Here is a 10,829-nt window from a genome sequence, read left to right as displayed (position 1 = left end):
AAAGAGAGGCCGAGTAGGAGAAAGAGATGGAGAATAGAGAGGGAGAGCTTAGGCCAATAGTTCTCCATTTTATTTTATTTTTATTGGGTTCATTTCCTCTCTCAAGGCTATGAATCTCAAGGTTTTACCTTTTTTTATTTTAATTTCATTAATGAATGTTTATTATTTACAATTTATTTCATTGTTAAATGTGAGTTTTTGTTTATGTTTGTGTTTGTGATTTGGAAAGTGAAAATCATAAAGCTGAAATTATTGGAAGAGAAATCAGGAAAACATAAAATTGATTTTTTTTTTTTTTTTTTTTTAAAGATTGAGTCATGGATTGGACCACGGACTAGGGGCTTTAGATTAGGCCCTGAAGTGGCATGGCAAGGCCCGCGGGGGCCTAACGAGGCAAGTTTAAGGGGTAAAAAAAAAAAAACTCGTTTAGTTAATGGGGCAAATTCGGGTTTTAAGGGTCAAGTTTGGGCATAAAGAAACCTGCCTCTAACCCAATTTGTTGCCATTCTTATTTGTGCATGAGGAGGTATCAATTCAGTTACGAAACCCTTAACTTTTAAAGTGAAACCTAGCCATTGATGTTTAGTGAAAAAATAAAAATAAAAGAAGAAACCTTAGTCGTTGGTAGCAATTTTGGTATATGTAGCCATGTTGAAAATCTCGAGTCAACAAAAACAAGCAAAATATGAAAAAGAGAGAAAAGTCGGTTTTGTAAAAAGGAGAAATCAAGCTCCAATAAATAAATAAAAAGTGGGTATAAACAGTGTTCTTAGTTATCCTCGCAATTTTTATAAAGCAACATTTTTATATAATATCTTTCACCCAACAAAGTAATAGAACTCAAAATAATAATAATAATAATAATTGAAGAATGAGATGTAATATGTGTTGTACAAGTGATTATGTAAAGTAGAAAATGTGAATTTTTGGTGGTCTAAAATAGAGAATTTTGCCATAACTAATTGTGAATGCTTATATTGGGATCAAAATCCGTATACTCAAAATTCTTTCAAAAGTGATTGGTACGTTTGTTCTAGATTTCAAACAAAAATATTACAAGGAACCGTTGATTTGGCACTTTATCTAACCTTTGACAATGGTTATGTGAGCGTGAATACTTCTAACACTCTCTCTTATGTATGGGCCGAAACTACATTTTAATAGGTGAGATCCAACATGTTTGAATCGAACTCAAGATCTCATGCTCTAATACCATGTTATATTACCGATTGTCTCAAGAGTTTAAACTGTTAGGATATGGTAAATTTATTATTCAACCAATAATTCTAACACTTTCATTCTTCACCACGTTTTCACTGCATGCAATTGACAGAATGAGTAAAACTAATGCTCTACTTGTTTCTTTGTAAAAATGTTTTTAGTTGGTGTTTGATTGCATTCTTTAAAATGCTCAGAAAAACATTCAAGTGTTTGGCGTGACGTAAAATGAAAAAATAAAAAAATCTCTTCTCACAACCTAGTCCATTATTGGCAAAAACTCACTAGATCCACCAGCAGAAACCCAGTAGATTGAAGCAAAACTGGCTTGTAGGATTGAACTTGAGTCAAGTTGGGCTCAACACTAAGAAACCCATCCTCAAATTGCCATCAATTTTAGTAGCGATAGCACCCCATACCACCACCATCGACTGCAAACTCTATGTCAACTACCAAGCCTTCACATCGCCTCGCAACATTGACTGTGAATACTTCATGCCATCCCTCAACTTTGACCACGAAGCTCAACGCGCCAATGATTTCTACTCGTGTCAATGATCGCAAAACCAATGCCATCGCAACAACAACCATTGCTCACCACCACTTACATCCATGTGTGTGAGAAAGAAGGAAGGGAGGGGAGTTCTGTCTGCGAGAAAGAAAGAAGCGGGGGGCTCTATGTCCATTTATGTTTTGGAGAATATTTTACAAAAAATTTGGCCATAAAACATTTTGGGTTTTACTAAGGTGTGCTCTTGGAACATATATTAATAAATCATTTTTGAAAATTTTTTATGAAAAAAAAAAAAAACTAATTAACTGTTTTAACAGCTTTTTCAATTTCTCAAAAAAACATTACCAAAATTGATGATCAAACCCAAACATTTTTCCAAACTTTTACATTATTGGTAAACCAAAAATATTTAATTAGACGGACTTTATGATGAAACAAATATCTAAAAAATTTAACAATTTTTTACAACGAAACAAACAAAGCCTAAAATTGAACTATGATATTTTGATTTGTGACACAATAACAATGTGATGTACACAATTTTTGGGTCTTTAATCTTTACATACTAATGTTACTTAAATATATACACATACTTGTTGTTAGATTATTCCACCTCTTAACCATGAGAGATCTTGAAAAAACCCAATAGACCAATAATGTGCTAAATGAAATTTACGAACTTTGGATTTACAACATGTACTTCAAGTACATTAAACCCACCACCTAGGTGTTCCCATAAGGAGTTTAATGTTACATTTGATTTGACACAAATTGGGCCATATTTTCCTAACAGACAAGCAAAGACTATTGGGGAAATGCTCTTGACAGTGCTAATGGAGCCTGGTCATGACCTCTTGGGTTAAGCATTATGTCGTTGCAATGTCCCTTAGTCACCAATGAAAAAAAATGATATTCTCTATTGAAAATGAATTTATTTCATGATTCAAATTAAATATTATAAATCTAAAAGAATATGTAATATCATGTCTTAAACACCATATTCTGTTAGATTAAAAATAAAACACAATTTTAATTGCAAAATGGACTCTGATGCAAACGCCAAGAGTCTCTAATGCATATCATACTATTTATCTATATAAAGAAGGCCACAACTTAACAGTTTACAATTCTTACCACGTATAGCTAGGCTCAAAAGCGTGCACACCATTTTTCGATTTATTATCTTGTGTACCAGATTCAGATAATGCCAATGGTACTGTCAATGGGTGTAGACCTCACATGCACAAAACCCGTTTCAATGGAAGAGAAGCAATATGTAGAGGCCGTTTGGATTGCGCATTTTGCCCGTTTCAGTTTCAGCGTTTTTTTTTTTTTTTTCAGCACATAAATCACATGAAGTTACTGTATAGAGACAAAAATCACTGTTCACATACTGTAGTAATACTGTTCATGCATTGTAGTTGCACTGTTTACACATTAAAAAAAAATATTAAAAATGATCCCACAGTACTATTTACACATTTAAAAATTATTTTGCTACAGTATTTTCAGTTTTCAGTTTCAGCAACAATAAGTTCAATCCAAACGGACCCAATTGTAAGTCTCTAAGAGTTTAAGAGTTTTTGCAGTAATTTGTGCAAAAATTCCTATCCATTTTAACATAAGATTTTTTTTTTTTTTTTTTTTATACTCATTTTCAAAACACTTCACATCAAATTATCTATTTTACACTACATTTCACTAAATTATCAAATTTTTTTAATTGTTTATTTTTCTTCACAAGCAATAACTATCATTCACTCTTTTTTTTTTTTTTTTTTAATTCTCAGAACATGTAAAAAAAGAATAAAAAAAATGAAATGCAAAATAAATAGTGTTAATATAAATTTACAAAATTGTTGTTGTAACTATACATTTTTACACAACTTTGCATGATTGATATGAGCAATGGCGGCACCACTTCAGGGGTTCAAATGAACCCCCTGACTTGTGATTTTTATTTATTTTTACATATAAAATTTTAAAATATTTTTGTTTTGAATACCTTAAAATAAAATTTTGAACCCCCTAAAATAAGTCCAAAGAACAAATGAATTCAATACTAAAATTTATCTTGGCGTTCTTAAACAAAAAAAAAAAAAAAAACCAACATCAAATCAATTTAAGGAAAAAAAAAATAGTAAGTCCAACAACAAAAATTAGTAATTTGTTGATCTTAAATCTCAGAAATAGACAATTAAATGACCTACAAAGTGTAAACACTAAAAAAAAAGTAAATGTAAGGCAGTGGAAGTGGGGCGTAAGACACTGGAGAATGAAGACATTTTTTTTTAATGATTATATTGTTGCGTTGAATTCTTAATAGAATAATGTAAAAAAACACAACAAAATTCTCTTTAATGAATTACAAAGACCTGTAAGTTGTCACAATTGAGTTGAATTGTTAAATAAAAGTGTGGGGGCCAGTTAATCAACAGGCCCATTAAGGTCAAGATCGTTGGGCCTATGGCCCATCTGAGGATGCATATCCGTCCGATGAGACCTAAGTCAGGTCGTAAGGGTAACTACCGAGGGGGGGTGGTAGTCAATATCACGATGGTAGAGTTCCGTATTCGTCCGAGGATGCCATACTCCTCGGCAGTATGTGTCCGAGGACGATCAGGATGCAGTCTTGTTACAACCGGGCCTTGGAATTATGTCACCATTAAAGATGGGATCACAGACCAAGGGTAAGAAAGAAAAGGCAAACAAATATCTATAACTACAGTTGCCTCCGCATTAATTGCATCTCAACCAACTCTCGAGCCGCATTAATGTGGAGGTGATACCTAAACAGTAAGGAAGCAGCCTTACAGCTACCCATAGGAAGTTCCAGGAGGCGCTAGATAGGACAGAAAGAAATCCTCCAAACCCAACCTACACGTGTGTGATGAGAATGGAACATAGAGGGTAGTATATAAACTGAAAGAAGAACATGCAGAAAGGGGATCGGAACATAAGAGAAAGAAAAAAGTATAGACTGAAAAAGAAGAACGTGAAAAGCAAAAGAACTGTATCGATTACCAGGAAAAAACCGATTGTTATGCCAGCTTTGAGCCTTCAAAATACGTGAGGGTAAATCTTTTCATTCCAAAAAAAAAAGTTAATCTAGTTCTTAACACCCACGCTTTACAAATTATATTGTTTGAGCCTATTTACGTTCGAACCCAATAAACCAGTTTGGGATCGTTATAAATCGAGTCCTTACAAAAAGAATTGAAAAGAGTAAAAAAAAAACTAATAAATAATGAATTAGAGTATTCTAAGTAATAATAATTAAAATTCACTTAATATAACAATAATTAATAACTTTATTATAGTAATAGAGAATATGTAATTTACAAGATTTAATCTTAGCAATAATAATTAATATCTTCATTATACTAAGGAAACATATACCCAATGAACTTATAATTTATTTTTAATTCTCTTGCTAATATTATGAAAACATATACCACAAAATTTATCTCCTACCTCATATTTATTATCTAAAAGAACACGTGTTGACTTAAAAAAAAAAAAAAAAAAAGTCTTCCTTTAGATCATAGGTTACAAAAGATCTCATTAATATTATCATAATGATCAAGATGAAAAAAAAATTATTTACAAAGAGGTCCTTATTAACCTCTTTAACACGAATTTGAATGAGCCCCAAAATATTCCTGGAGCCGCTACTGAATACAAGTGAATTTTTTTTTTTTATATGTACAATATAGAAATTTTACTCTAATTTAAGCTAAGTGTATATATGTGTGAAACTTCCTCTTGAAAATTTTCTCACATTTCTTATCCTCTCACACTTCATAAATACTTATATTTGTGGAGTGACTATCACGCAGGATACCGCAGTAATACAATAAAATTTTAACGTCGACTAGCATTCTGTGTAGGTGCTCTGACACAATAAACCCCCACCACTTGAGAGAAACGGGTGGAACTTTAGGAGAACCTCCACTCGGTATCAACTGGTTACGAGGAGGAGGAGCGCCCTTTTGACATTTTTTTTCCTAACTTTTGTTGGTTGTAACTTAACATTTTAGTAGTTAGTAGTTACATCAATTTATAGTTATTTGCAGAAAAATATACGTAATATTTAACAAAAAAGAATAAAAATATTTTTCTTCTCCATACACGTGTTTGGGAGTAAAAGCACTACGGCGGTTCATACACGTTGCAGCTCACAAAAATGTCAATATTTTATAATTAAATAGACACAATCACATCATTCTCAAAAAAAAAAAAAAAAAAACTAAACACAATCACATGGGACTTAAGCATTGCATAGATTAAAGACCATACCCCTTTAGAGTCAAAACAAACACAGGCCTCTCTCTCTCTCTCTCTGTAGTCTTTATCATCTCAGTTTCCCATCTCTCCGTCTCTCTCTCTCTCTCTCTCTCTCTCTCTCAGAACCATGTGGACATCATCAGGGGGAAACAACCATAATAGCAACAACAACAGAGTTACAAGCTCACCCTCCAAATCCTCCACATGCTCTTCTCCCTCACCTTTTTCACCTTCCTCACCCAGCATTATTTCAACCCCACAACCCAGAAAATGTATGGAAGAGGTTTGGAAAGACATAGGCCTATCCTCTCTTCATAACCATCCCAACAACAACAACAACAATAACAACAAAAGCCTCTCCCATTCTACCACCTCCACCACCACTTCTTATCGTGGTATGATCCTCCAAAACTTCTTGGCTCAACCTTTGAACAAAGACCCACCAACAAGAGCTCCCTCATCATTACCCAATGACCCTTCATCAGCCCAAAAGACCCTTTTTTTGGCTTCTCTAGCTCCACATCCAGCGACTATACTGAGCTTGAATTCAGGGTCTGATTTCCTTGAAACCTGTACTGTTCCTATCAGGCCAAACCCACAATTTCAAAGTCATGCCAGTACTACTGTCACTGCTACTACACCTTCGTTTGTTTCTTCACTCATGAGCTCTACCTTCGATGTTTTAGCTTCTTCTTCAGTATTCCCTTCTTATTGCAACAAAAGGGCTCAAGTGAATGATGATAGTCCCAGCGATCGAAGACATAAGCGTATGATCAAAAACAGAGAATCAGCCGCTCGTTCTAGAGCAAGGAAACAGGAACCTCTCTCTCTTTTTACCTTTTTTCTATCTCTCACTGTGTTTGGTACAGTTAAAACAGTCATGTATATATCATATATGGTTTATTTTCTGAATGAAGTGGTGTTGTTGACTTTTCTATTTTCGTTTTTAGTCAGTATGTGAACTTTTTTTTTTTTTTTATTGACTGATGTGTAGCTGTGATCTTCACTCTCACTCTCATCCTATTTTGAATCTTTTGCAGGCTTACACGAATGAGTTGGAACTTGAAGTTGCACATTTACAGGAAGAGAACGCTAAGCTAAGAAGGCAGCAAGAGAAGGTAAAAATTAAAGTTATGTTTTTGTTCTGCTTATTTGGGTTTGTAGAACTGGTTTTTGTTGCATACCAAATCAAGGGGATTCAATAATGTATATATGTTTGGTGTTTTGGTGATTGCAGCTGTGCTTGGCAGCCTCTGCTCAGCTCCCGAAAAAGCGTGGTATCTATAGAACCTTAACTGCACCTTTTTAAGAATGATGATGTAAAAGCGCTAAATATTCTAGTGTTATCTTTCATGCCTTCTTTTCTTCCATAACCAAAGCTTTACCACATTTCTGTTTGAAAATGGAGTGAGAGAGAGAGTGAGAATTGGTTGAAAATAGGCGTCAAATGGGGTTTCATTGTTTGTGTTAAACTCATCTCCAAGATTCCATCAAGTGTAAAAAGAAGAGGAAAAAGAAGGAAAAAAAAAAAAAAAAAAAAGGTGTTCGGGAACTTTGGATCCTCGGCTACAGGACCAATTGTAGATATTCTTTTACTTTTAATATTTCGTTCCATGAATGAATCTTTCTATTTTGTCCGTATAACTTTTTCTAGCCCAATGAGGACAAAAGTTGGTGGGTATGAGATAACGCTGGAGGAAAAACCTAATTAGCTATTTTATTTGCATGCCCATAAAAGGATCTGCAGAAGAACACGATGGGACATGTTTGGCCAACAAGATAACACATCCTACAGTCTAAAGGCCAAAGCTTTCTTTCTCTTATTACGCGATTTAGGAGGTGTTTGGTACATCATTTCAAATAACAATTTTCAGTTTTTAAACAACATTACATGTATTTTTAACTATATATTTTTACACATGTTTTCAAATAATAAAATATATATTTTTGATACATCATTTCAAATAACAATTTTTAGTTTTTAAATTACATTACACGTATTTTTACTGACATATTTTACACATGTTTTCAAATAATAAGACATATTTTTAAGTGCATGTATCAAACGCCTCCTAATATGTTTTAATGAGTTATGTGAGTCTTTTATGGACTTGTTTTTTTAGGTTCTTATGTAATTGTAGAATAGATCCTCCAATGGTCTTTAAGGCTAATTCTATATATGACTGTTTATTGAAAGCATAATGATTCTCTCACATCCATGTTTTGAATATAGGTATTTTCTTTTTGCCTTTTTTTTTTTTTGTTTTGATCTTTTGGGTAGATTCTTTTCGCTTTTTAAAATGTGAATTTTAGAGCATTTTCATCCAGTGTTATAAAAACTTTAGCATTTAGTACCTAAAAAACCAATTTTATAGCATTTATTACATCATTTTATATAATAGACCTAATATTAATACTTCTATTTTTTTTATTACTTCATTAGAATATTATTTATATATTCTTTTTTATTCTTTTTGAGAGAGCAAAGAGTGAGATATGAGGGGAGAGAGAGAAGGGGAATAAAAAATAAGTAGCAACTGGCTACAGTAGTGTTAGTAATATCAGTAGGTAATCAAGGGGCTAAAAAATTTAAAATTTAGCACCATTGATATAGGAGCATTTTTAGTGGTTTTGTTGTTAAAAATAGCTTTTAGCATTTATCCCACACTTGATAAAAATGCTCTTAAGAAAACAATTAATCAATTGTGGTTTGTGGATATTCTGTAAAACAGGAGGTAAAATAAGTGGATGATAAACTTATAACTATTAATGGATCAGATTTTGTCACATCATCGTATCTTTAATGAATATCAATAATAGTGTTAGAGCATTCTCATTAAGAATACTAAATACTATAAATGCTAAATTTTAATATCAAATTTGTAAAAAATACACTTCATCAAAAATGTTAAATGCTATTAATTTTGACATATAGCAGCCCACTGTAGCAAGATGTAAAAAATAAATGATTTGTTTAATAAAACACTTGTGTTCCCTTTTCATTTTTCCTCTAACACGCTCCACCTTTTTACCTTTTCGCGCCTATCTCCTCTTGTTTTGGCTCTTTTTTCTTTTCTTTTTTTTTTTTTCTCTCCCATGCCTGCGCCTCTGCCTCCACTCCTTTTTTTATTTTCTTCGTTCTCCCTCAACCCAAGCCGCGCTTCCCTTTCCTCAACCCATGCCGGGCTTCCCTTCCCTCAACCCACACCGACAAACCCATCTCTACTTCATTACTCCCTCTGATCGAACCCACCATCACAAACACAACCTCTTCTCTTCTTCCTTTGAGTGAACCCACAACAAACCCAAGCATTCCTCTAAGTTTCTTCTCCAAAACTCTCTCTCTCTCTCTCTCTTTCTTTCTCTCTCTATCTCTCTATCTATTTGATCCTAATCAAAAGCCCTAAAATTCCCAATCTTGAAATTTCAAGAAAATTCTCACTCTCTTTCTTCGAATTCCATTAGATTTCTATTTGTACAATCCGATCATTGTGAATACTTCAACTCAAAACCCTACCCTTTTCATCATCTTTTCCTATTTGTGCGATCGATTCTCAGGATATTAGGGGAATTAATCGGTTTCTACAAAGGCTTTGGAGCCGTGAAATGCTTTTGATTCAAAGATGAAGTTGAAGAGAAGGAGAGCATTGGAAGTGGTCAGTGTTTTTCTTTCACCAAATTCAAAAATTTTATTCGATTTTTGCTTATTTATATAAATATATATGCTTTTATGATCAATTTTGTTTTTCGTTTTCTAGGAAATTTTTAATTTTTAGTTGTGTGTATGTTTTTTGCTGTGATATTGGAAGTACAATCAGTGTGTTTGTATTTGGGTTTAGGTGAATTTGATTGGTTTGTGGTGCTCTAGGACTGATTTGGATGGATTAAAGATTTGTTCTTTTATTGGTTTTTTTATGGCCATGCCTTGTTTGGTTGCTGAGAAAAGTCCAGGAAAGAGTTCAGAACTTTGAAACTGATGTCTTTTTTTTTATTTTTATTATTTTGAAGTTTGATTTATTGTTAGGGGGTGTGAGTTTGAAAATGTCCAGTTTATTGCTGGGTATAGTTTGGTGCATGTGAACAACAGGGCATGTAGATTTTTAGCTAGGGACAAGTCCACCCCACAATTAACATGTTAGTTAATGGTAGTTGATTGAAAACATAAAGAAAGAATAAAAAAAAGAATATTTAAATGAAGTGGTAAAATAATAGAACCTTTGATGTAGGGTATATTGTAAAGTGAGATATTAAAATGAATAAAGTAATTTTTTGAGATATTAAATGCTATATTTTATAGCATTCTTGATGAGAATGCTCTTAGTATTTGTTTAAAATTAATTTCCTTTAGATGACAAAACCTAAAGCAAACCAATAATTGTGAATGGTTACGAATTTTACAATTCCATAATAAATTGAGCCAATATTGGTCGGTTGATAATGCTAATCATATTATAAATTTAATTTTATATAGCCTATATATATATATATATAAATAAATAAGACTTTTAATTTATGACATTTATTTTATAATGATTGTTATTTATTATTAGGTCTAAAATGATAAGATTTTTGTGCAGACGAGATTCAAACTTGAAATTAGTATTACATGTTGGTAGTATTTTAAACATTTTTATAATATTTTAAACATTTTTACATGTTGGTAGTATTAATGCTAGGCTGGTTACTTTGGTAATGGGGTTGGCAAAATTGGACATAACCTACGAACTCGACACGATACAATATGAAATTAGTAGGTTATGGGTTAAGGTTTAATGAGTTCGTGTCATATTTGGGTTGACACAATTGACTT

The 10,829-nt window shown here is 32.7% G+C and overlaps 1 protein-coding gene across 1 annotated transcript; it reads left to right on the top strand.

Moving 5' to 3' along the window:
- Nucleotides 1-6,087: 6,087 nt before the first annotated feature.
- Nucleotides 6,088-7,559, top strand: LOC115977967 (protein FD-like). The gene is made up of 3 exons (XM_031099998.1): nucleotides 6,088-6,836; nucleotides 7,060-7,137; nucleotides 7,257-7,559. The coding sequence occupies exons 1-3, from the start codon at nucleotides 6,147-6,149 to the stop codon at nucleotides 7,326-7,328; spliced, it is 840 nt and encodes a 279-aa protein (XP_030955858.1). The 5' UTR covers nucleotides 6,088-6,146; the 3' UTR covers nucleotides 7,329-7,559.
- The last annotated feature ends 3,270 nt before the right edge of the window (nucleotides 7,560-10,829 follow it).

This window comes from Quercus lobata, chromosome 2, assembly GCF_001633185.2.
Source record: "Quercus lobata isolate SW786 chromosome 2, ValleyOak3.0 Primary Assembly, whole genome shotgun sequence".
Classification (NCBI taxonomy): Eukaryota; Viridiplantae; Streptophyta; class Magnoliopsida; order Fagales; family Fagaceae; genus Quercus; species Quercus lobata.
Note: the sequence above shows the minus strand (reverse complement) of the source record. Positions and strands in the feature narration are given on the sequence as shown.

What these genes read in the sequence shown, in the direction of transcription:
- LOC115977967 (XM_031099998.1), top strand. Translation starts at nt 6,147, where the DNA reads ATGTGGACATCATCAGGGGGAAACAACCATAATAGCAACAACAACAGA. An exon ending in GTTCTAGAGCAAGGAAACAG is followed by an intron (nt 6,837 to 7,059) that starts GAACCTCTCTCT and finishes AATCTTTTGCAG; the next exon opens with GCTTACACGAATGAGTTGGA. An exon ending in TAAGAAGGCAGCAAGAGAAG is followed by an intron (nt 7,138 to 7,256) that starts GTAAAAATTAAA and finishes TGGTGATTGCAG; the next exon opens with CTGTGCTTGGCAGCCTCTGC.